At 45.1% G+C, this 22,309-nt stretch overlaps 1 protein-coding gene across 1 annotated transcript in view; it reads left to right on the forward strand.

Annotated features, from left to right (window-relative positions):
* Window positions 1-22,309, forward strand: part of NFU1 (NFU1 iron-sulfur cluster scaffold) — a 135,117-nt gene that overhangs the window by 23,622 nt on the left and 89,186 nt on the right. The window contains exons 2-3 of the mRNA XM_086943488.1: window positions 1,745-1,854; window positions 21,963-22,098. Coding sequence (XP_086799614.1) covers window positions 1,745-1,854; window positions 21,963-22,098 — 246 coding nt within the window. The remainder of the gene's footprint in view (window positions 1-1,744; window positions 1,855-21,962; window positions 22,099-22,309) is intronic.

Consider the following 22,309-nt stretch of genomic DNA (forward strand, 5'->3'; position numbering starts at 1 on the left):
GACGGATGGAACGCTTGAATTAATCTCCGCCACTGTCAATCACACAGGCAGCATACTAATACAACATGTGTTTGATGTAATGCCCTAAGTGGTTATGGCATTGTTGGGCTGGACTGTTCCTGATGGAGCAGGAATTAGACCGTTTTGCATAGGGCTGGGTGTATTCTGAGGTGGCATGTTGGATAATAGAAGAGTGGGTTGGAGTGCTAACCTGAGCAATTGCCAGCGTTTAGACTTATTGCAGGCATCCTCCGACCACCCTTTGTGTGAGCCTAACTGTAGGTGATGTAAAGGCACCCGGTAAAAGGAAAGTGTCTTCAATGCTCACAACTGAAGTGAGCTGGTATGGTGGTGATGTGATGAGAAAACAGGAGATCTGTAGTCTGTCACTTCAAATGTTATGACACTGCCTCCCCCCACCCACCCAATGTTTACCACAGGTAGAGGCACCTGCCTGATAAAATGCAAGGGGGATATTATCCTATGTGTAGGTTTTGTGATATCTTACTAGTTGCAGCATTTGCAAAAAACTGTTTTCTGTTCTTTGCATGGTCAATAGATCGTTGTTGCTTTCATTGTTGGATCAGTGCACTGTAAAGAACCTAAACACGGAGATATCCAGTCTGGTAATTTATGTAGAGGAAAAGCAGGTACCCTCGTCAAGCACTGTTCATGGCTGGGAGATTGGGCACATAATGTACGTTTTCAGATTTTCTATGCCTTTTTGTAAATTGGCCAAGGTCAGTGCATGTTTGGGCCCACATTGCACTAAAACTGTATCTGCACGCTAACAATTTAACAAGCCTAAAAACGTGTTTAGGGAGCCCGTACTTTTGTTCCATATATGAAGTTCTGGGACACAAGGAAACCCATTTAAGCAATATATTTTTAACATCTGCATGCCATAAGAACTCTGTTGCTGGCTAGGAGATCTCGTTACTATTGATTGCTGAAACCCAGCAGAATATGAAATGTTCGTGTTTTCTGTAAACTTGGGCAAATAAGGACGGTTCCCATTAGGACTCTCTTGCAGAAGCATATCTGAGACAAATAACTCTGACATGGCCACAAGGTGAGTTTGATTTTATAAAAAAGACCCCAATAAATAATTACATCAGTTTAGAAGATAGCTGCATATGTCATTTTTCAGTTTGCTTAGTTTAGAAATTGATCTTTCTAGTGTTTTGAGATGTTTAACGTAGGTGTTTTTGTTTTGGGGAAAAATTGAAAAACAAGGGTTTCTTTAGTAATTCAGAAAGTGGCCTAGAAGAGTAGATGTGATCTAAAAGAGGTGAAAACCTTTGTTTAGAATCGAAGTTGGATAAAAAATAAATCACATTATCCTTGTCAACCTTCAGCTACTCCTTGCAGGATTTGTATCCACTTGCACTCAAGGGAAACTGCATTTTGTTTGTGGTTTGCATCACTGAGGATTATGGCTCCATTGAGAGGCTGACTTGGAGCCAGTTACATAAATAACTGTTGCCATCACTTTTTCCAGAGTGCGCTATTGCAGTTTAGAGTTATGAGGGACGAAGCTTATTCACCCACCTGTGCACAGCAGCATAGACAGAAGCAGCACAGCAAATCTTAACTGATTTTTAGAAACCGTTTTGAACTTGCGATAGCCTTCCACTGCCATTTGGCTCTCATGCCTTTCTCCTTGTTCATTACATACAGCATTTATGGGAGGTGTGCTTAAGAATTTTCTAAATACAGATTTATACCATTTGTCCTTTCTAAGGTTCTGTCGACAGGAAATCAAGAGAGAATTGTACTCTACATTTAAGCCAGCTTTGAACCAGGTGGGGCGACAGAAGCCATCTCTTCCCTCAAGCGTGTTGCACAATTCAGGTAATGGTTCATTGTTTGAAGCTTTTCAGTTTTTTTTCTTAATACTTTTCGTAAACCTCAGTTAAGTGCCATCATTTAAGCATTCTTTGAAAGCAATTGTTCTTGCACTGCAGAAGCTGCAGTGTTTGGGGCATGTGTTGATACTGAACTTGCACTGTACATGGTTTCATTCTTGGTATTCATTGTAGTGTTTTGTTCCCATCAGCACATTATTGTTCAGGCCTTCTTTTTATTTAGTTCACCAAAAAATGCTCAAGACTCGACCAGTGGCCACCATTCTGATCAGACCCCCTCTTAGGATATTGGAGCATAGATTTTGAAATATTGCAGCTCAATAATGTAAATTTTGCACTGCATTATTGCTTTTTTGTGTCAATTCTGCTGCTTTTTATTTTTAACCATGCATTATTCAGATTTAGGAGTTGTGATTTAGGTTTAAACCAATGGTCTCAAATCTAAATACCTGCCAGGTGCTAATTACGACACCTTAAGTCAGTGCTGGCTTTTTAGGGACCCGAACTTTGTATTTTGAAAATGCACAGTCTCTTCTGTCACAAGGGTTGAAGGTATCGTGAGAAAAGGATTTTACAAGTTCTTGCTGAGCTCACACCTGCAGGTAAGAACCGTAGTATTCCATGCTAAGGCCTTCACAAAATATGACTCCCTGTGCCTGTCTTGTCTTTTGACAATCTCTATACTGATCCCATAAGCCCCCCCCCTCACTCACTACACATTATCTATTCATATTTCTGTACCAATTCTCAATTGCGCGCTGAGGTGACATTTGTGTAATGTGTAGTGCTATATAAACCGTAAACAAATTAATAACCAAAACTCTAACCTAAGAAAAGCCCTCAACTGAGGGTTCAGACCACAGAAGCACCTAGCAACAACATCAAGCCAAGACTGAGTCAAAGCGAGAACAAATATTACCAAAACAAACATTCTGAAGTCCTAAAGAAGGAACGGTACCCAAAAACTTGCCCTTGAGAGCTCTTTTTAGAACAAAGATAGTTATACCCAGGACCACTGAAAGTATGCTACACGGGAGGACCAAATGGCAGGGCTTGCTAAATTATGTTGTATGAACATGCAAATTATGCGCCACAGTTTGTGGTAGTATCAGTTAAACATTTTGTCATGCTTAAACGGGTTAACATTGTCTGGACAAAAGTTTCACCTTATGAGTACTAGTTTAACACCCAAGTACTGCAATATGCAAGTAAAAAGTGGACAGTCAACCTTTGCGAAGTGCAGTCCACTGGACAGCAACACGTTTTGCCACATTTTTAGTAACCTTTAATCTGAATAATGAACTAAAAACAATTATGTTTCGTTAAAATTTGCAAATTATGCTGCAGATGATAGATAATGTGACAAATGAAACCAAAAAAAATCGCTGCTGCAGCAGAATCTCATAATTCTAGTGGCACTGGCTATACCATAACAATTTATTCTCTATTAAAGATTGTGATTATTTTGGTTAGTTCTGGGCGTTGTGGGTGGCCTTCCATCCACAAAAAGTGTGAGGTATCAGGAGAGGATTAAAAGACTATATCAGTCCTGGATCCCTGCTGACAAACACTGTGTTAAACACCTTCCTCAGTCACCTTTCAGAAACTGTTCAGACCCTCCCTGCAAGCCAAGGAACAAATGCTGTTTGAATTCAACAGGCACAGGCTGGTAATGAAAAATTATGACCCATGCTGGGGGATGGGAGTGACAGCACAAAATAAAAAAAATAAAAAAACAATGGGCACAAAGTTCAGCATTTGCAGCTAAGCTAATTACTAAAGGCCAGACCGTTGTGTGGGTTTTATCTGCACAGCATATTCCGACACCGAGATATGCACATGACTGTGTCCCTGCCCTGGTGGACACAGTCAAAAACCTTGGCATACTTCTTGATTCTAATCTAGCCTACACTAATCATGTTGATAATGTTGCAGGTAAATGCTATGGCATATTGAAGGTCCTGAGGAAAATCCTTGACCTACTGCCTCCCAGCACCAGAAAAACTATGGTACATGCCTTGGTCACCTCCCATTTAGATTATGGGAACTCCCTCTTATGTGGACTCAGTAAAAAAGGCCTAATGCAGTTGCAACTCGTCCAGAACGCAGCTGCCAGGCTTGTCCTGAACCTCCCTAGGAGGGCCTCTGGGAAACATGCATTGCGTTCCCTGCATTGGCTTCCAATAAAGGAACGAATTAAATTTAAAACTATGTGCATTACCCATCGCATAGCTCACAAAAAAGCACCTTCATATCTCCAGGATTTGCTTCCAATCTATCGTCCTTCACGCCTTCTTAGGTCGATGGGCAGCGTGCTATTAGTGGTTCCACGGATCCACAGAGCAAGGATGGGAGGACGGTCCTTTAGACACCTGGCTAGTAAAGACTGGAATGACCTGCCCATCGAATTGAGGATGGAACCGTCTGAAGCAAGGTTCAGACAGAGGTTGAAAACCCATCTTTTCCCCAAGACATAATCAGTTTAGTTTCCCCTGGCCCTAGTGCTCCTCCTCCGTGAGCTAAGCTGAAGAGATGATTAGTGGGATTTTCAGCGCGGGGACGCACTGTTCCTTGTGCAACCATGCGCTTAACAAATGTCATTAATAATAATAATAATAATTAATAATAATAATAATAATGACAGCTAGCATGGCATTCTACAGGTGGGTTGGTCACTGAAAGCTAAAGCCAGATGCCTGGATCTTACTGAGCTCAATGTCCTTTTGGAATCTCAAGCCCAAAATTAACATAGCTTTTGCTGGATGAGCCGTGGTCAAACGGTTAATGCTGCTAAGCCAGCCATGTTTGGGACCAGATTTGAAACCTGGCCTTGCTAAACTAATATCCTGTGAATCAAAGGAAGATAACTCTGTATTTCCAAAAATGCATTAATTAGTTTGGATCTTTTGTGAAGTGCTTTTATGTCCCTGTAATAATTTCACACTATGAAGAACTACAAAAAAAGTTGGCTTCTGTCTGCCACCTACACACTAACATATGTCAAGAATTAAAGCCAAAGCATTAACCTGTGATATAAGAAAGGGATACTCACCTAGTGGCTGAATTACATAGTGTGCAACCTGAAAACCTGTGCTCAATCCTGACTACCCCGCATGTCCAAATTGTGTGATCCAAAGTGTAGGAATCTGGCTCTGTATATGGTATAACAATCTCACAACAAGGTCAAGAAGGAGAAATGTATACCATCCACGGTACCACTCCACTCTATAAATCTCACGAAAGGTAACCGGATGGTGTATCTACTATACCTCAATGTAAGTGTGAAACCAGGGTGATAAAAATGAATAAAATAGTGGGAGGACAATTCTATTTGAAAAGACAAGAACCCTCACTCACCAGAGGTGACATGCTTCATCATTGGGTTCCCTCTTGCACACTACAACCGCAAGTTACACAGTGTCTGCTACAACTCTCCCTCAGGAGAGGAGTGTGAGGTGTTTTTATCATCCAATGTATAAATGAGTGAGGGGCAGAGTGCAAAAATAATATCAACAAGTGAATTAAAACTATCTCCTCCAGGGACAAAAATTATTTTATTGGCTGTCCCAACGTGGATTGAGTTAAAAGACAGTGTGAGGAATAGGGATATGGATGTACTCTAAACGATTAGGTCAACATGTTTCTTCCTTGATGACCATAAGTTCTTGGTGTTCTTCAGGACCAATATCATGTCACTCTGCTGTCAATATGAAAAAAAATTATATAAATGTACCATTCTTAGTTTATATGGACCATCTAAGGACCATCTGCAGTCTGGTATGTAATCTGTAAATATAAAAAGAATACATTCAAAATCAAAATGTTAAATATCAATATAAAAACCAAAAACACCCAGTGTATATAGAAAACAGTGCATCATCCACCTGCACACGTGAGAGTTGAAATCTATTATTTTCTTTTCCTCTCACCAATCTCAAAACGATAGTCTACTTCATCCTTTAGACGCTCCTGTATGTTTGAGTCGCAACAATCTAGAAATATGGCGATGCAAAATAGTTAAAAAACAAACTCATGTCAATGATCTTATAAACATGTATATTTCTTCTCTCCTATTCATAATCACTTGACAGATCTGGGGCCCATATCCTTTGACAGCCTAATCAATCGAACACGGGGCAAAAAAGTTTATTTCCATGGCACAGTATTAATAGTCTATATTCTAATACACCATGTTAGACCTGTCTGGCTTTTTGGCGAAGTCCCTCCTAATTTTTATTTATTTTGTCCCCTTTTTGCCCCTCATACCCTTATTAATGTTTGTGTCTACTGACTTTTTGTAGGTGTTGGCCAGGGGGATGGGTGTTCTTTCTCCCCCTCATAATCTTTTACCTCAGGCCCAGAGGCCTGTTCTGACAGGAAAGTTGGCACCACCTAAAATGGTGGCCACCAACTGCCCTAACTGTCACACACAGAACTTGGCCATAGCCTAACATAGGGCATTCCAGAACCTTCTGGTCCATTCTGGACCACTGAAGGGCAGCCTATATAAGGCGGAATGCGGGGCAGCCATTTTGTCTACCTGTGGAAGTCAGCTGGAGGACAGGCTGTAGCTAAGGGCGGGAGAGGTTAGACATAGGGTTGACCTCCTAGATAGGGAAGCTGCCTTGGGTTGTCACCTCATTATCCCCTTTTGGGTTACTTGTCCTGACCCCGCTGTGAAGGGTTACTGGAGACCCTGGGCGCCTAGCTTGCCCCTTGTCCAAACTATACAGGGGAAGTCCTAGGAGAAGGAGACTGCAGTGCTGCGGTGCGCAGTCCTCTGCCCAGCAGAAGGAGACTCAGCAGAAGGAGACTCAGCAGAAGGTTAGCCTTCTTCCCTAGATCCCAACCCCTATCTCAACTTGAGCACTAAAAGGACCTGGCAGAGTGGGCACTGGGGTTAAGGAAACGAACTAGCACAGTTCTCCTACCTTCCTGGGTGCTGAGGAAGACTTGTCCCCTGGTTCCCTGGAAAGTCCTGGTTGTTCATGCAGCTGGCCTGTCACTGGAGTGCCTAGTGAAGAGAAGCGCCTGCCCCAGGATCCACTGAGCTTGAGAGGCTTCTCTCTGTGGACGGGACCCCCGTAGCGCCTTCCGCGCTGCTGGCGCGTTGCCTGGAAGAGTACTGTCTCCCTTAGAAAGGGAAGGGCGAGACACACCTCAAAAGCGCCTTCGCGCATGCCCGCTGTCGCGATCACAATCCCCGCAGGAGGGGCCTAGGACCGAGCAGGCCCAGGCGAGTAGCGTCCTTCCTGGGAGCGGCCGCCGGGAGAGGCGGGAGAAGAGTGAGCGCTTCCGCGCATGCCCGGCGAGGGAGTGTCTGCCTTGAGGAGAGGCGCTGAGGGAGCGTCTCCGGATCGTCGAGTGCTGCCAGATTGATCGACGCGCAGTGGGCGCAAATCCTTCCTGGTGAGGAGCCGAGCAGAGGCTAAGGTGTGTGGCTTCGTCTTCCCCCCGCTCGAGCGCCTCAGGAAGGAGCTGGCGCGAGCGGGAAGGGGGGAGTTGTGTTCACCGTCGTTCCTCCGCCCCAGCCTCAAGTAAGCAGCTGGTACGGCGGGAGTAAGTAGAGTGAGGCATTGAAGTTCAGAAGGAGCCTTAAAGCAGCGGCGACGCGTGGGGACTGGGACAGCATCGTCCCCACCCTAAAGTAAGGAGTAGAGAAGCGGGGCCCCTGGGGAGTTCTGAGTAACGGGGGATAACTTAACTCTGGTCATTGTCCTCAGCTGTGGAGAGGAGGTGGGGCCAGCTGAGTAGATTAGAAAACAGCTTCTCTTGGAGACTGTTAATGCCTTTGAACCTCTTGTAGTTCTGAAACCTCACAGTGACTGTTGAGTTGTTAGGAGAGTGGGAGGAACTGTGGGAGGAGGAATAAGGGCACCATATGGAAGCCATAGTTAATTAATGTTGAAGTCCAGCTATATATCTCAGAATATTTACAGAATTGAATGCAGAATATTGAGGCTGGAGTCTGATGCAAGGTTCTATTGATAACAGCTACTGAAGCAGGTTACATCTCTGGAGGTGGCACTACTGACGTACATGACATCTAAATATGATGAAAGATATTATTAATGCGGATTCTTAATGCCAGTTATTCTGTTGAAAAGATTGCTATTAATTCTATGATATCTGCATTTGTTTATATCTGGTAGTATCTTTCTCTCCCAAGATTCTAGCGGATTAGTATTTAGCCTGATTGATTATAAAGTACTGTAGATGCTGAATGCAAACGTGTGATAGGAGTTCAAGAGTATAGTAAATGTTTTCAAGACAGTATTGTAATGCCTAAACTGTAAGATTGTGAATTCAAAGAGCGAAGATTTATTTTTATATAAAGCAGTACGTATTTTCCCACATTTTTGGTGTAGTGTTTTCTTTTTGAGTGCTATTGCGTGGAATTACTTTTGGGTGGTCTGCAACCTTTACACTGTGCCTCTGATATGCTAGTCTTGCCCTAGGCCAGGCTACCCCAATTCCAACACACCACTAATCCCAATAGTCCGTTTGGAATTCATTATGGGCACAGGTACAGCGCACAGAAAAATTGTGGCATTGCCCTAGTGAGGGGGTCCCTGGGTACCCTCTTCAGCTCCCAGTTCTTAGGTAATCCGGGTACCATTTACTAGGAGTAGGAAGCTAGGTTTCTGTTGCAGTAAGCCCCCCTCCACACTTTTTGCTTGACTACTGATGCACTTTGACTTGATGTGCTCTGGGACCCTGCCAAACAGGTTCCCAGGGCCTGTGTTTTTTCCCCAAAACTGTACCTTGAACCCCCAATTGTCACCTTTCTGGCCACATGTTGTCCAGTGTAAAAGGTACCATGGGTACTGTGGCCAGGGAAGACCTCGAAGAGCTGCAGCCCACATACGCACACTACCATTGCAAGCTGCGTGTTTTGGTGCAGAACAAAGTGAAAAGTCGACATGGCACACATGTGATGTTAAATGGGTTTTATAAATCGCTCGTACACTGATTGGTTTCATGGCTCTGATACCAGGAAATACCGAACCTGGAGCAGTTTATTCGTAGGTCTGGATGTACAGCCATATTTTGAGGGATTTTCTGAATATCAATAGATCAGTGCTTGACCTGATATCTAGGGGGATGGAATTCCACATTCTGGGGGCCAGAGTTGCAAACCTACAACCCCTTGGCGCTTCAGCTTGAAGGTCGGTACAGTCAAAAGTTGGAGAGGAGCCGAGACGAGGTTGCGTGAGGGGGTGTAGCGTGATATGAGGCTGTCTATGAATTTAGGGCTCCGGCCATTCAGGAATTTAAACACCAGACAGCCAATTTTAAATGCGCAGCGTTGAGGAATAGGAAATCAGTGCAGTTTCCTTGGGTGGGGGGGGAGGAGGGGAGGGGGGAGTCATTTTGCCACCTGGGTTGTTTGTATATCAATCTTGCCACTTTGTTCTGTAACCATTTTGTAAGGCAGAGTGGTATGCCAAGATAGATTGCGTTGGATTAGTCTAAACATGAAAGGACCATGGCTATCAAGACCTGTATCAAAGCTGCTTGTGTAAGCAGCCTGCTTATCTTCCTAATTTTACACAGCTGAAAAAAGCAGGTGGAGATCACAGAGCCTACATGAGTTTTTAGGGAAAGGTCATTGTTTATAGTGACCCCAAGGCTTTTTACTGTGTGCCATGCCTACAAACCACCGCCCTGACATAGTTCAGCCACCCTTCTAGCTAGGTGTACTATACCAGTGGTGAGCGTACAGGTGCATGAGCCCTGTACCCCTACAGTGTCTAGACCAACTCTTAGACAATACCATTAAGAGTATATGATGCTGGGAGTTTGCCATTACGGACTCCACAGCACTGTACTGAAAACTGGGAAGTTTGGTATCTAACTTCTCAGCACATTAAACCCACACTGATGCCAGTGTGGGATTTAATGAAAAATGCAATCAGAGGGCATCTTACAGATTCCCCTTGAAAAACGACCATCTCTGGTGGGATCCTTGACTGGTACACACCAGCCAGCCACCACAAGACCTGTTTCTGGACCCTTGCGGTGGGAGCCTTCACTCCCTGAGCCCAGAAACCAAGCCTTTCCTGGGCGGAGGTGGCACACCTCCCCAGGCCAGGAAGAGCCATCTGTCGCAAGAGAGCCTCAAAGGCCTTGGAGCCCTTGTAACGAGACCCCCAGCCTCTCCTGCTATCAGGAGCAGCCCCCCTTCCTTTTCTGTGGCAAGACTGGCGGGAACAATTCGCACAGCCCAGAAGGTGTGCCCACCTCTGCCAACCCCACCCCTCAGGTGGGGGAGGCGAGGTGAAGCCCACTCTCAATGCCCGCCATCTTGCACATGGCAGGCTCTCTCCAGTCAGGATTAGGAATTGTGCCCACTCCCCCACATGGAGTGAGCACTCCAAGGGTGTAGCCACCCTAAGGTCAGAAGGGATGAATGACGTAGCAGAGTGGATGAAGAACAGCTGCCTGAAACTGAACTCAGACAAGACGGAAGTCCTCATCCTTGGATCATCACCCTCTGCCTGGGACGACTCCTGGTAGACCCCGCCCTGGGCAGCGCACCCAAACCAACTGACCACGCACGCAATCTAGGCTTCATCCTGGACTCCTCCCTCTCGATGACCGGACAAGTCAACGCTGTTTCCTCATCGTGTTTCAACATCCTTCGCATGCTCCGAACATCCTTCGCATGCTCCGAAAGATCTTCCGATGGATCCCCACCGAAACCAGGAAGACGGTCACCCAGGCACTCGTCACCAGCTGACTGGACTACGGAAACACCCTCTACACCGGAACCACAGCTAAACTACAGAAAAGACTCCAACGCATCCAGAACGCCTCCGCACGACTCATCCTTGACATCCCCCGACACAGCCACATCTCCGGACACCTGAGAGACCTGCACTGGCTCCCCGTTAGCAAGAGAATCACGTTCCGTCTCCTAACCCACACATACAAGGTCCTCCACGACCTGGGGCCCCAGGTACCTCAACAACCGCCTGACCTTCTACACTCCCACCCGCCAGCTCCGATCAACCAGCCACGCCCTCGCCGCCGTTCCACGCATTTGAAGAGCCACCATGGGGGGGAAGATCTTTCTCCTACCTGGCAGCCAAGACTTGGAACTCCCTCCCCATTCACCTCCGTCTTACCCAAGACCACCTCTCCTTCAGGAAGCAACTCAAGACCTGATTGTTCGAGTAGTAGCAGAACCTCCTCCCCCAAGCGCCTTGAGACCCTCCGGGTGAGTAGCGCGCTATACAAATTCTTGATTGATTAATTGATTGATTGATTATCCCATTTGCTTATCCGTAATTCAACCAACTGCATTTGAACGGTTGTATGACGATCCATCGCCCACAATATCATCGCGGGAGTTCTCATTGCGGCAATTACATCGCAAAGGCGGTCACACCGGCAATTTTCTCATCGCACGTTGTTGCAACGCAAATGCGGCCATGTAATTGGATCACGTATCACATCGGCGACTTTACATCGCGCAACATGACACCGCGATGTTTGAGCTTACACAGCTGAAAATGATGGTGAAATGTTAGCTGCTTTGTTTACCCTCTGCACCGAGGGAAGTGACAGAAACCAAGCCCCGTGCAGATCGTTTCTGCAATGTGCTTTATATGTTAGTTTCTGTAGCGATATCTTATGATTAGCCTTCTTTCTCTCCAAGGACCGCGTCTTTGTATTAGAAAAATCCTCAGACAAATATAATTAAACTGCATTCTTAGCTTTCTGGTCCTCTGTACTGGGTGGGGTGGGGTGGGGTACAGAGCGCGGCGGCAGAGGGGCGGTGGCCTCTGTTTCCCTCGTTTTTTGTGGCCCTCTGCCCTCTGTTTCCCTCGTTTTTCCCTGGTTTTTTGTGGTCTTCTGCCCTGTTTCACTCGTTTTCCCCTTGTTTTTCGTGCCCTTCTGCCCTCTGTTTCCCTTGTTTTTCGTGCCCTTCTGCCCTGTTTCCCTCGTTTTTCGTGCCCTTCTGCCCTGTTTCGATCGTTTTCCCCTCGTTTTTCGTGCCCTTCTGCCCTCTGTTTCGATCGTTTTCCCCTCGTTTTTCGTGGCCTTCTGCCCTCTGTTTCGATCGTTTTCCCCTCGTTTTTTGTGCCCTTCTGCCCTTTGTTGCACAGACTGGGCCCTGTCAGTTGTTACCTCTGGGATTGTTAGTTTGCTCTCCAATATTACTACAGATATTGGGAAAATGTTAGTTACACGCAAATAAGAGTAGCAGGAATATTCTAAAGAAATACCGAAACAAACAGTATGACTCTATGATAAATTAATCAGGAAAAAGCAATTTAAGAAAGACAAAGGTACTGAGCAATGTCTTGTCGACACATCTTGTTGACACGATATGTGCACCTGGCACCTGTTTCTTAATAGTTTAGATTTGCAACCCGTTGTAACGGGTGTTCCCCAGGAAAAAGGCTTGGGGTATTACAAATCAGTTTATGGATGTGAGTAGGCAGAACAGAAACATGACTTTTCCCCATCCATGCATCCATCCAGCCGCCCACCCACCACACACTCATCATTATACGGTCCGCCATCATGCACCCATTCATCCATCCGCCGCCATGCACCCATCCACACGTTCCCCCATCCATCCAGCCATCACCCATCCATGCATTCATCCAGCAATCACCCATCCATCCACCCATACACCCTTCCATGCATAGCCATCTACCCAGCACCCATCCATGCATCCATCCACCTATACACCCATCCATTCATCCATCCATTCATCCACCCATCCATGCATCCATCCATACAGCCATCCGCCATCCATCCATCCATCCAGCCGCCCACCCACCACACACTCATTATACGGTCCGCCATCATGCACCCATTCATCCATCCGCCGCCATGCACCCATCCACACTTATCCCCATCCATGCATCCATCCAGCCATCCACCCAGCACCCATTCATGCATCCATCCATCCATCCACCCACCCATCCATGCATCCATCCATACAGCCATCCGTTCATCCATCCGCCATCCATTCATCCACCCATCCATGCATCCATCCGTACAGCAATCCATTCATCCAGCCGCCATCCATGCATCCATCCATCCAGCCACCACACACTCATTATACGGTCCGCCATCATGCACCCATCCAGCCATCCACCCAGCACCCATTCATGCATCCATCCATCCACCCACCCATCCATCCATGCATCCATCCATACAGCCATCCATTCAGCCATACAGCCATCCATTCATCCATCCGCCATCCATTCATCCACCCATCCGCCATCCATTCATCCACCCATCCATGCATCCATCCATACAGCAATCCATACAGCCATCCGCCATCCATGCATCCATCCAGCCACCCACCCACCACACACTCATTATACGGTCCGCCATCATGCACCCATTCATCCATCCGCCGCCATGCACCCATCCACACTTTTCCCCATCCATGCATCCATCCAGCCATCTAACCAGCACCCCTTCATGCATCCATCCATCCATCCATTCATCCACCCATCCATCCATTCATCCACCCGCCATCCATTTATCCACCCATCCATGCATCCATCTATACAGCCAGCCATCCATTCATCCATCCGCCATCCATCCATTCATCCACCCACTCACCACACACATCCTTCCACCCATCCTTAATTCATTCATCCATCGACCCAGTAGTGATACATCCATCCACCCAGCCAGTCATCAATATTGACATATGCTCTATTATAACATCCACCATAAGCCATCCTTCCACCCATCCTTAATTCATGCATCCATCCACCCAGTAGTGATAGCGACTATTTTTTTTAAAATTTACATCTTCGCCATTATAATTTAGGCTGTGAATACATAAACAGTTAAGGTAGCGCTGCACTTGTAAGTGTGGCGACTTGATAGGAGGCTCGAACCCTGGTTGAGAGCACCAAAGTCGGCAGAGCTATCCGTCAGACTAACATCCTCTCACTGTCAGCGGTAATTCTAAGATATATAAAATAATAACAACGTTTCTGTTGCGATTGTGTCGCCCAACAAGATTGTAGCCAGCATCTCAGATTGTTGCATGCGTCGCATCTCCGTTTCTGTTCTGCATTTTTATAAAGTTTGGCATGTACGTGACATTGTATTGGCATCATTTTTTAAAGTTGTCTCAGCCCGTTAATTGCAACAAGATTGTAGCCAGCATCTCAGATTGTTGCATGCGTCGCATCTCAGACCGTTTCTGTTCTGCATTTTTATAAAGTTGGGTATGTACGTGACATTGTAATGGCATAATTTTTTTAAGTTGTATCAGCCCGTCTCAGCCCGTTAATTGCATGTGATGTTTCTGTTCTGACAAGGAAAAGCCCACTTTATATTGCGTTGTAATGGCATCTTAACATCGCATGCGTTATAATTGCATGCGATGTTAATGCCAACGCCCCGTTGTAGCATGCGGACTAAAAGGCTGCCATGTCAATGACCATGCGATGTAGAAGTCGCAATGTATTTACATCGATGTAATGGGTCTTTCTCTCCCTCTGTCTCTTGTCTGTCTCTCCCTCTGTCTCTTGTCTGTCTCTCCCTCTGTCTCTCTCTCTCTCTCTCCCTCTGTCTCTTGTCCGTCTCTCTCTCTCTCCCTCTGTCTCTCTGTCTCTCTCTCTCTCTCTCCTCTCTCTCTCTCTCTCTCTCTCTCTCTCTCTCTCCCTCTGTCTCTCTCTCTCTCTCCCTCTGTCTCTCTCTCTCCCCCTCTCTCTCTCTCCCTCTCTCTCTCTCTCTCTCTGTCTCTCTCTCTCTCTCTCTCTCTCTCTCTCTCTCTCTCTCTCTCTCTCCCTCTCTCTCTCTCTCTCCCTCTGTCTGTCTCTCTCTCCCTCTGTCTCTCTCTCTCTCTGTCTTTCTCTCTCTCTCTCTCTCTCTCCCTCTGTCTCTGTCTCTCTCTCTCTCTGTCTTTCTCTCTCTCTCTCTCTCTCTCTCCCTATGTTTCTGTCTCTCTCTCTCCCTCTGTCTCTGTCTCTCTCTCTCCCTCTGTCTCTCTCTCACTCTCTCTCTCTCCCTCTCTCTCTCTCCCTCTCTCTCTGTCTTTCTCTCTCTCTCTCCCTATGTTTCTGTCTCTCTCTCTCCCTCTGTCTCTGTCTCTCTCTCTCTCTCTCCCTCTGTCTCTGTCTTTCTCTCGCTCTCTCTCTCGCTCTCTCCCTCTGTCTCTCTCTCTCTCCGTCTGTCTGTCTCTCTCTCTCTCTCTCTCTCTCCGTCTGTCTGTCTCTCTCTCTCTCTCTCCGTCTGTCTGTCTCTCTCTCCCTCTGTCCCTCTCCCTCTGTCTCTGTCTTTCTCTCTCTCTCTCTCTCTCCCTCTGTCTCTGTCTCTCTCTCCCTCTGTCTCTCTGTCTTTCACTGTCTCTCTCTCTCTCTCTCTCTCTCTCTCTCTCTCTCTCCCTCCCTCTGTCTATCTCTTCCTCTGTCTCTCTGTCTCTCTCTCTCTCTCTCTCCCCCTGTCTCTGTCTCTCTCTCTCCCCCTGTCTGTCTCCCTCTGTCTCTGTCTCTCTCCCTCTGTCTCTGTCTCTGTCTCTGTCTCTGTCTCTCTCCCTCTGTCTCTCTCTCTCCCTCTGTCTCTCCCTCTCTCTCTGTGACACACCCACCATTTGCAGGCGACACAATACTGTGTCGGGACACACAGTTTGGAAAGCTCTGGCTATGCCAATGCTTGTTCTTTTGCCATTTAACTAATACAGGGAGGGCTATTGGATGGGGAGCCCTGTATCTCTCTCATCACTCTGTTCTTAAGTAAGTCCTGTATCACTATTTCCTTTCCCTAATCTTTTCTGGTGATATTTTGTACTATGGCACTTGTGGCAGAGGAATATTTTGTTTCATAGTTATTTGTACAGGTGCCATTGTCATATGTCCCACATCATTCCTTCGGAGGCCCAAACATTGTTGTCTACTTTGTCAAACACCCATTCAGGTACTGCAGTTTGGGGTCGGGCTAAGTAAAGAAATATGCCATCTGTGGTGCATTTAATTGTTGCATGTAATTTTTTAAGTAATGCTATGCCCAACAAGTTTAGGGCGCAGTTGTCTGTCAATACAAAACAATGTTTATCAGTTATTGGGCCAATGGTGTATGTCAGTGAGGCGGAGACAGGGACTGTGCACAGGTACATTTGAAAAATCGCACAGATCTATTATATTTTTCTGAGAAGGATGCATGTATGATTATTATTCTAGTAATGGAGGAATTAGTGGCCCCTGTGTCAAGGGGAAATTTTACCTTCTGTCCTTGTACCTTTAACATATGGCTCTCTTGGATCCACTGGAATTTCCACCCGTACTCCTTCCCGGGTCCCCCTGTTGGACAAAATCATAGTCTGACTAGGGGACAGTTACCATATGAGATTTGGTAGCCTGTCTTTATAAGTAGTTTTGTTGGTGCCCTCAATAAGTGGTGTCATTGGCATGATATTCGGCATTGGGGCGATTTTTAGACACATCAATGTTAAAAAGGAATTTCTGTATCCCCCTTGGGCACGTCCTCGTGACTTGTATTGTATTGTATTGTATGTTGGATTTATATAGCGCTTATCACCCAGGGGTCTCTAAGCGCTTGCCTTGGGAACCCGTCCTGGCTTTTCCCTGTGAGATAGCCCCTACAGGGCATCTTCAAGGTGAAAGCCAGGCATCCCGCCGCGGGGGCCGTTGTGGAGATTAAGCAAGCTTAATGCCCAGAGTTGCAGAGTGTGAACCCATGATTAAGTCAGGCACCGAAGCGAGAATTATCGAATCCGTGGACATTTGAGCTCAAGACCCTGCCGCGTCGGGAATTGAACCCTGGTCCCGGGTCTGACCTCTGCTTCAGGGTCTGCCTGCTCTAACCAGTGAGCCACACTTCTGGAGCACCCTCTGGTAGTTTTCTGTAGTAACGAGCACTCTCCAATCTAATTATTGGGGTCTTTACAATTATGGAACCATTTTGTGTTTGGGCTTTATGGAGTCTGTAAGTTGGTACAGAGTATCCCCTTGTTTCCAACCCGCTCCTGTTGTCCCTGGCATGTGGACCTGCCTTTTCCTTGCTGTAGTTGTTAGAGCAACACTTAACTCTTTAACTCCTTGTGTTTTTTATCCTTATTCTGTTCTTCCTGCACCTACCTCTCTGCGTGTTGTTGGGCGATGGCCAATACTTCTGTTAGTGGCTTTTACTCCCCATGTTGGCTCATAGGTAGGGATGGATAAACTTATACAGTCCTGGGTGTCATTTACAACTGGAGAAGGCTTTTGGGGCCCCCTCGTCAGCAGCATCCATCCCACTATGGGCAGAGAACACCTTTTGTATTCAGTAGAAGAAGGCTGCTACATTTTCATCCTTTTCTTGTTTAGTTTTATTTTGTCTAATCTAATCTCTTATGAGGCACTCATTCTTGCAGTCTAATACTTTATTTGCCTGGCAGGGCATCTATTTCATCAGTCACTTGACCATCAGCTTTCTGGGCATCTCCTGTAGTATTAATTGTGGGTCAGTCAACATCTTCAAAGTTTTCTTTCCTACACTTTTCCCATATATCAAGTGGGAGAATGCAGGAAAAAATTTGGTCTGTGTCATTCAATGTTAACTGCCCTACGCGCAATATCTTTTCTGTTTTGGCATACCATTCATTAGTGTTTACCTTCATGTCAGGGTAGTCTTTGGAAAAGGCAATGAGTTTCATTTTTTGTCCACGCGGCATATATATGATGATGATATTGGCGTCAAAACCTGCTACTTCATGCGAAGTGGCCATCATAGAAGCACATAAGCATTGGTATGTCAATCCATTCTGGATATAGAACAAACACAGTATTGCATTCAGCATCGTCAGGCCAGATGTCTCCGATTCAATGTCATAATGGGTGAAATTATTGGAAGGCGTCCGGTTCTGCGACAGACCCTGTTTAAACCTTATTGGATTATAACTAATGTACAGGGAATGTATAATCTTTCCGATTTCTTGTATTATAGAGTTTTTCAAATCCTTTGTTCCTTATCTGCATATTAATTAGTGTCATGTTTCATGCAGTTCTGAATGAATATTTTAATTTGAGCTCTCATTTCCGGTGCTATGGTACTTCTAAATAATTTAGTACTGGGAGCAGGTCCCCATATAGGCGGCAAATTGGGGAGGAGGAAAAGGAGGCTTATCCTCCATTGGGTCTCCCTGTTCTTCTAAGATAGGCATATCTGAACCGAAGGTTTCTTATATGACCTGTGTTTGCCTTAACTGATCAGTGGACGCTTGCATATTTTTCCCAACGGTTCAGCAAACTGCAACAGTCTCACTTTCCTCTTTCCTTTCTCAAATGTACATTCCCTTAGATAATTCAATTGATTATTATCAGAAGTGCCACTCAATGGAAACTGTTTAGTCCTTATCTCCCATACTGCAATTCCTTCTACTGGACATGGCTGTACTTCCACTACATAATGTTTTTGTACCACAGCATTTACTACAGCAACTGCCCATATTTTTACTGTATAGCTATTAAAATTCACCAAACATGTTGGACTTTCACATAACCAAATACAATGCACTGTACTGTCCCTATGGCCATATTTATCATTAGACGTTGCTTATATCATTACACATCATTAGACAAATGCATGGTACTCCTCACTAAGTCGAGGACACTGTGTTGCCTCTGGGTTCTTTGGATCCAGCCGAGTCAACCTCTTGTCTAGGGGTTCCAGTGATCTCCTCAGACCGTGGCAGCGGTAAGCGCAATCCCCTCTGCGGGTACGTTCTTCAAAGTCAGCCGGTTCACCAAATAGCCCCTTGACGGTGGCTCTTTCTGGTCTGTTCTGATTGACTTGGCAGACCCTGGATCATCCTCCAGTTTTTAAATGCACTAATTAGGTACCCTTGTCTGTTAATGAGAGACAACAATCAAACTCCGTTTTGGAAAGAATATTTATTTAAGCTTAAGTCTGAGAGATACAAAGTATTCAGCTTCCAAGTATATTCTTCCAGACGCAGCTGGACAATCCTTTCATACTGTTTAAACATCATTGACCTATATTGAAATAACTGAGTCGAAATCATCTGCACAAAATAAACTTTGAAAGTTAACGCCTTAACCGCGGCGGTTTTTCCGCCGCGGTGCGGATGTTCTGAAGAGTGGGCGATGCTGCGTCGGCCGTTGGCCGACGGCAGCACTAGGGAGGTAGCAGCACGCAAGGAGTTAAGCTAAAAGAAAACACTGACCGGAATCTTATCAAAGCATGAATACATTCTTGCAGTGCTGAGGACAAGTGTGGTTTACACATTTGTTGCTTGTTGTCCTTTCTTATCTATCTACCTGATACTTCAGTTCTTGAAAACAAAGGGGAATTTGGCATAAATAAACAGTTCATGGACGCTTACCCTCCTCGTTTTAAGTGCAAAAGCCAGGGTTTGTACAGCTGTATGGCTCGTGAGGTCACTGCGATTAAACAACATAATGAACAGTTGCTCAACATTCTATTTATCCTCCTACTTTCCTCTTTCCTCAGCCTCATAACTGTAGGACCTAGGATTGTGTTGCTTACTCAGATAGACAATGCACAAGATGTTTACAGGATTATCTTAATTTCCCTTAAACAAGTTACCTAGGGACCTGTGACCACTAGAGGTTTGAGCTTATCACCGACCATGATTACTAGTTTAGTTGCAAAATAAAATAGTCAAGCCATCTTGGTTGCTCACATGGAGATAAAATATCTAGTTCGGGCAGCACATTGATTATGCTTCGAAAAACAATGTCCAAGTAGTTTTAGTCTTTAGAAAATGACTTCTGTTATCAATAAAGTCATATTTATTTTAACGTCTTCTTATAGCATTAACAATTATTCTGCATATGCATCTCTGTTACTCTGTAATTTCCTTGGGTTTAACACCTTTGCACACTTTTCAGAGAGTACCATTGTAGGTCTACTTTCTGTGTTAGTGAAGTGCAGTACCTTCTTGCAAAGCTTTCTTTTTGCCACAGTTCAATACATGTTTCAGAGCTATTAGATTCTTATACACTGCTGCACTGGAGCGACTAATTGAGCTTGGACAGTCTAAGGCATCCAGGTGGGGGGAAAGCATCTATCGCAGCTCCAAATGAGAGGTCTGGGGCAGAGGTCCATGGACCCTGCGCATGGGACTTGACGCTCAACAAGCAAAGGCTTACAGCTGAAATGTGGGTGTGCTGCACTTGAACCTCGAATGCAAAACAACATGGTGTGGAGAAAAGGGGTACACTTCAGGGAGTATCCAGGCACATAGACCTCACATGGATATCTTAGTTACTTGAAAAAAAGCACTATTAGCATTGCACTGTGCAGGCACCTGAGCCTCATTTGGATACCAGTTGTCCCTAAGAAAGGGTGTATGTCAAAGAAGTGTGGCACACCACTCTCATACAAATATCAGCGTTGTTCATACTGCTGACTGTGTAGCAATTGCAGGCACCCTGTCTTGAAATGCTTGGGCTTTTGGAACACTTCATAGCAATATTATGGAATCCTGCACTTTGTTTCCGGCTGAGCAGGACAGGTCATCTAGTCTCAGAGCATTCCATCTCCTCAGGCAGCCCTGCAACTTACTACAGTCTCTGTAGTACACATTTATTATAAAAAGTATATTCACTTTCCTCCTTTTTTAAACTGCACCGAAAACATACTCAGTCGGTCAGAAATTAAACAGATACTTATATCTAATCCAAAGTACTGACTGTATCCTGCATATTGCAGCCATTCATATCTTGATTATAAGCAGTATTCGTAAAAATACTGTAGACACTGAATTTTTAATGGTTCCGTTTTTATTTTAATACATGTATGATTTTATAAATGTTTCTTTAATTGAACAAGGATAGGGTCAATAAGAAGGATAGGTGATATATACTTATACACAATAGAGACTGGCGTAAGATGCTTATTTATTAAATTAGGGCGTTGCTGGTGAGTAAAATTAAAAGTGTGATATTGTAATTTTACCTGAAGATAGATCAAAACTAATTTAAGTCACTGTATACCTTAAAGCTTCAGCACTGACGATTTTAGTAATACATGTTGTGGTTAGTTACATAGCAAGAGATCAGATTATTCGAGTTATGTCTTTTCAACCCTGTGCTCATGGTTTTGAAGGTTGGCTCTGTTGAAACTATAATATTTCAGATAACTCTCTAGCCAATCAAATGTTGATGAGGGCCCTCTCCTTTCCAGGGATCCAATCTGTTTTTTATTAGGTGTACAGGCTTAGCCATACCTTTTGGCCACTTCATTGTTCAAATGAAGTTCCTATTGGCTCACAGACTGATCTGCTTGAACTGGCTTGGGCCAAGCCCAGTGATCATCAAAAGGTGCTCATTCTTTATTCACTGGGTATCTGAACTTGAATGCTTTTGGCTTCACTGTGAATTCCACGGATATGGGAGAATCACAGAAGCAGAGAAGGGGCACTCAGGGAGAAGTAGAGAAGGAAGCATTGTATCCCCACATAAATTCTGGAGATCCATTGGGCCCAGTGATGACATACTCTATGGTTTTACTAGGGAGAGCGAGTAGATTCTCTCAACTGGGGTGTGGGTCAAACTAGCTGCCACCAGCCATTAGTTGTGCCGTGGGAGGGGGGGGGGGACAACAGGAGTACCAGCATGGGGAATGCCTCTGAATGTCAACAGGGTGTATGTACCACTCTGTGAGTGCACACAAAATAATTGTGGAGCACTTTCATGAGACTCGTAGCATTTGTCGTCGTCTTAAATAAAATTTAAAGTGGGTCTATTAGAATGATAAAATGGTAAGCAGCATGTAAAATGGATGCAGAGCTGGGGACTTTCGAGCCTACCTATAGCAGAGACTGAGGGCACCTGCACAGACATGGTAATGCGTTTTAGCATATTTACAGACTGTGAGTTGCTGGTGGCTCCCAGACATAGTTTTTGAGATGATTCGGAGAGATGAATAGAATGAATGAGGATGTTGAGGCATTAGGACAGTGGGTGCAAAGAAGTGGGACCGATGGATACACTGCTTGAGGTTTTTGGCTCATTTTGGTCCTTGTTTTTTCCCATGGAAGAAGTAATGCTGCGGCTTATCACGTAGCTGGGATACAAAGAGCAATGTGTTTAATTTTTCCACCTTTTTTTTGGTTTACAGTGAGGTGCATGTTCATTCAGACGCAAGACACGCCTAATCCCAACAGTCTGAAGTTCTTGCCTGGCAGGGCGGTCTTAGAAGGAAGAACTATGGATTTCCCCTCTCCTGCGTCTGCCTTTTGCTCACCCTTAGCCAGGTATTTAGAAAGATGTCAGTAACCTATGAATTTCTCTGCTGTAACATATCAGACACAAACACTAATTAAACACTTCAGGATAAGAGATCTAGAAACAACATTTCACAGCGAATATGCACCTCCCAGCCTATTTATTTTGCATAAACTTAGCCACTACTTGGTGTTACGCTTCATACTATACAGATAAACAGGGCTTGACAGTGGATAGGAA

The sequence above is a fragment of the Lissotriton vulgaris genome, chromosome 11 (assembly GCF_964263255.1).
Source record: "Lissotriton vulgaris chromosome 11, aLisVul1.2, whole genome shotgun sequence".
Lineage (NCBI taxonomy): Eukaryota > Metazoa > Chordata > Amphibia > Caudata > Salamandridae > Lissotriton > Lissotriton vulgaris.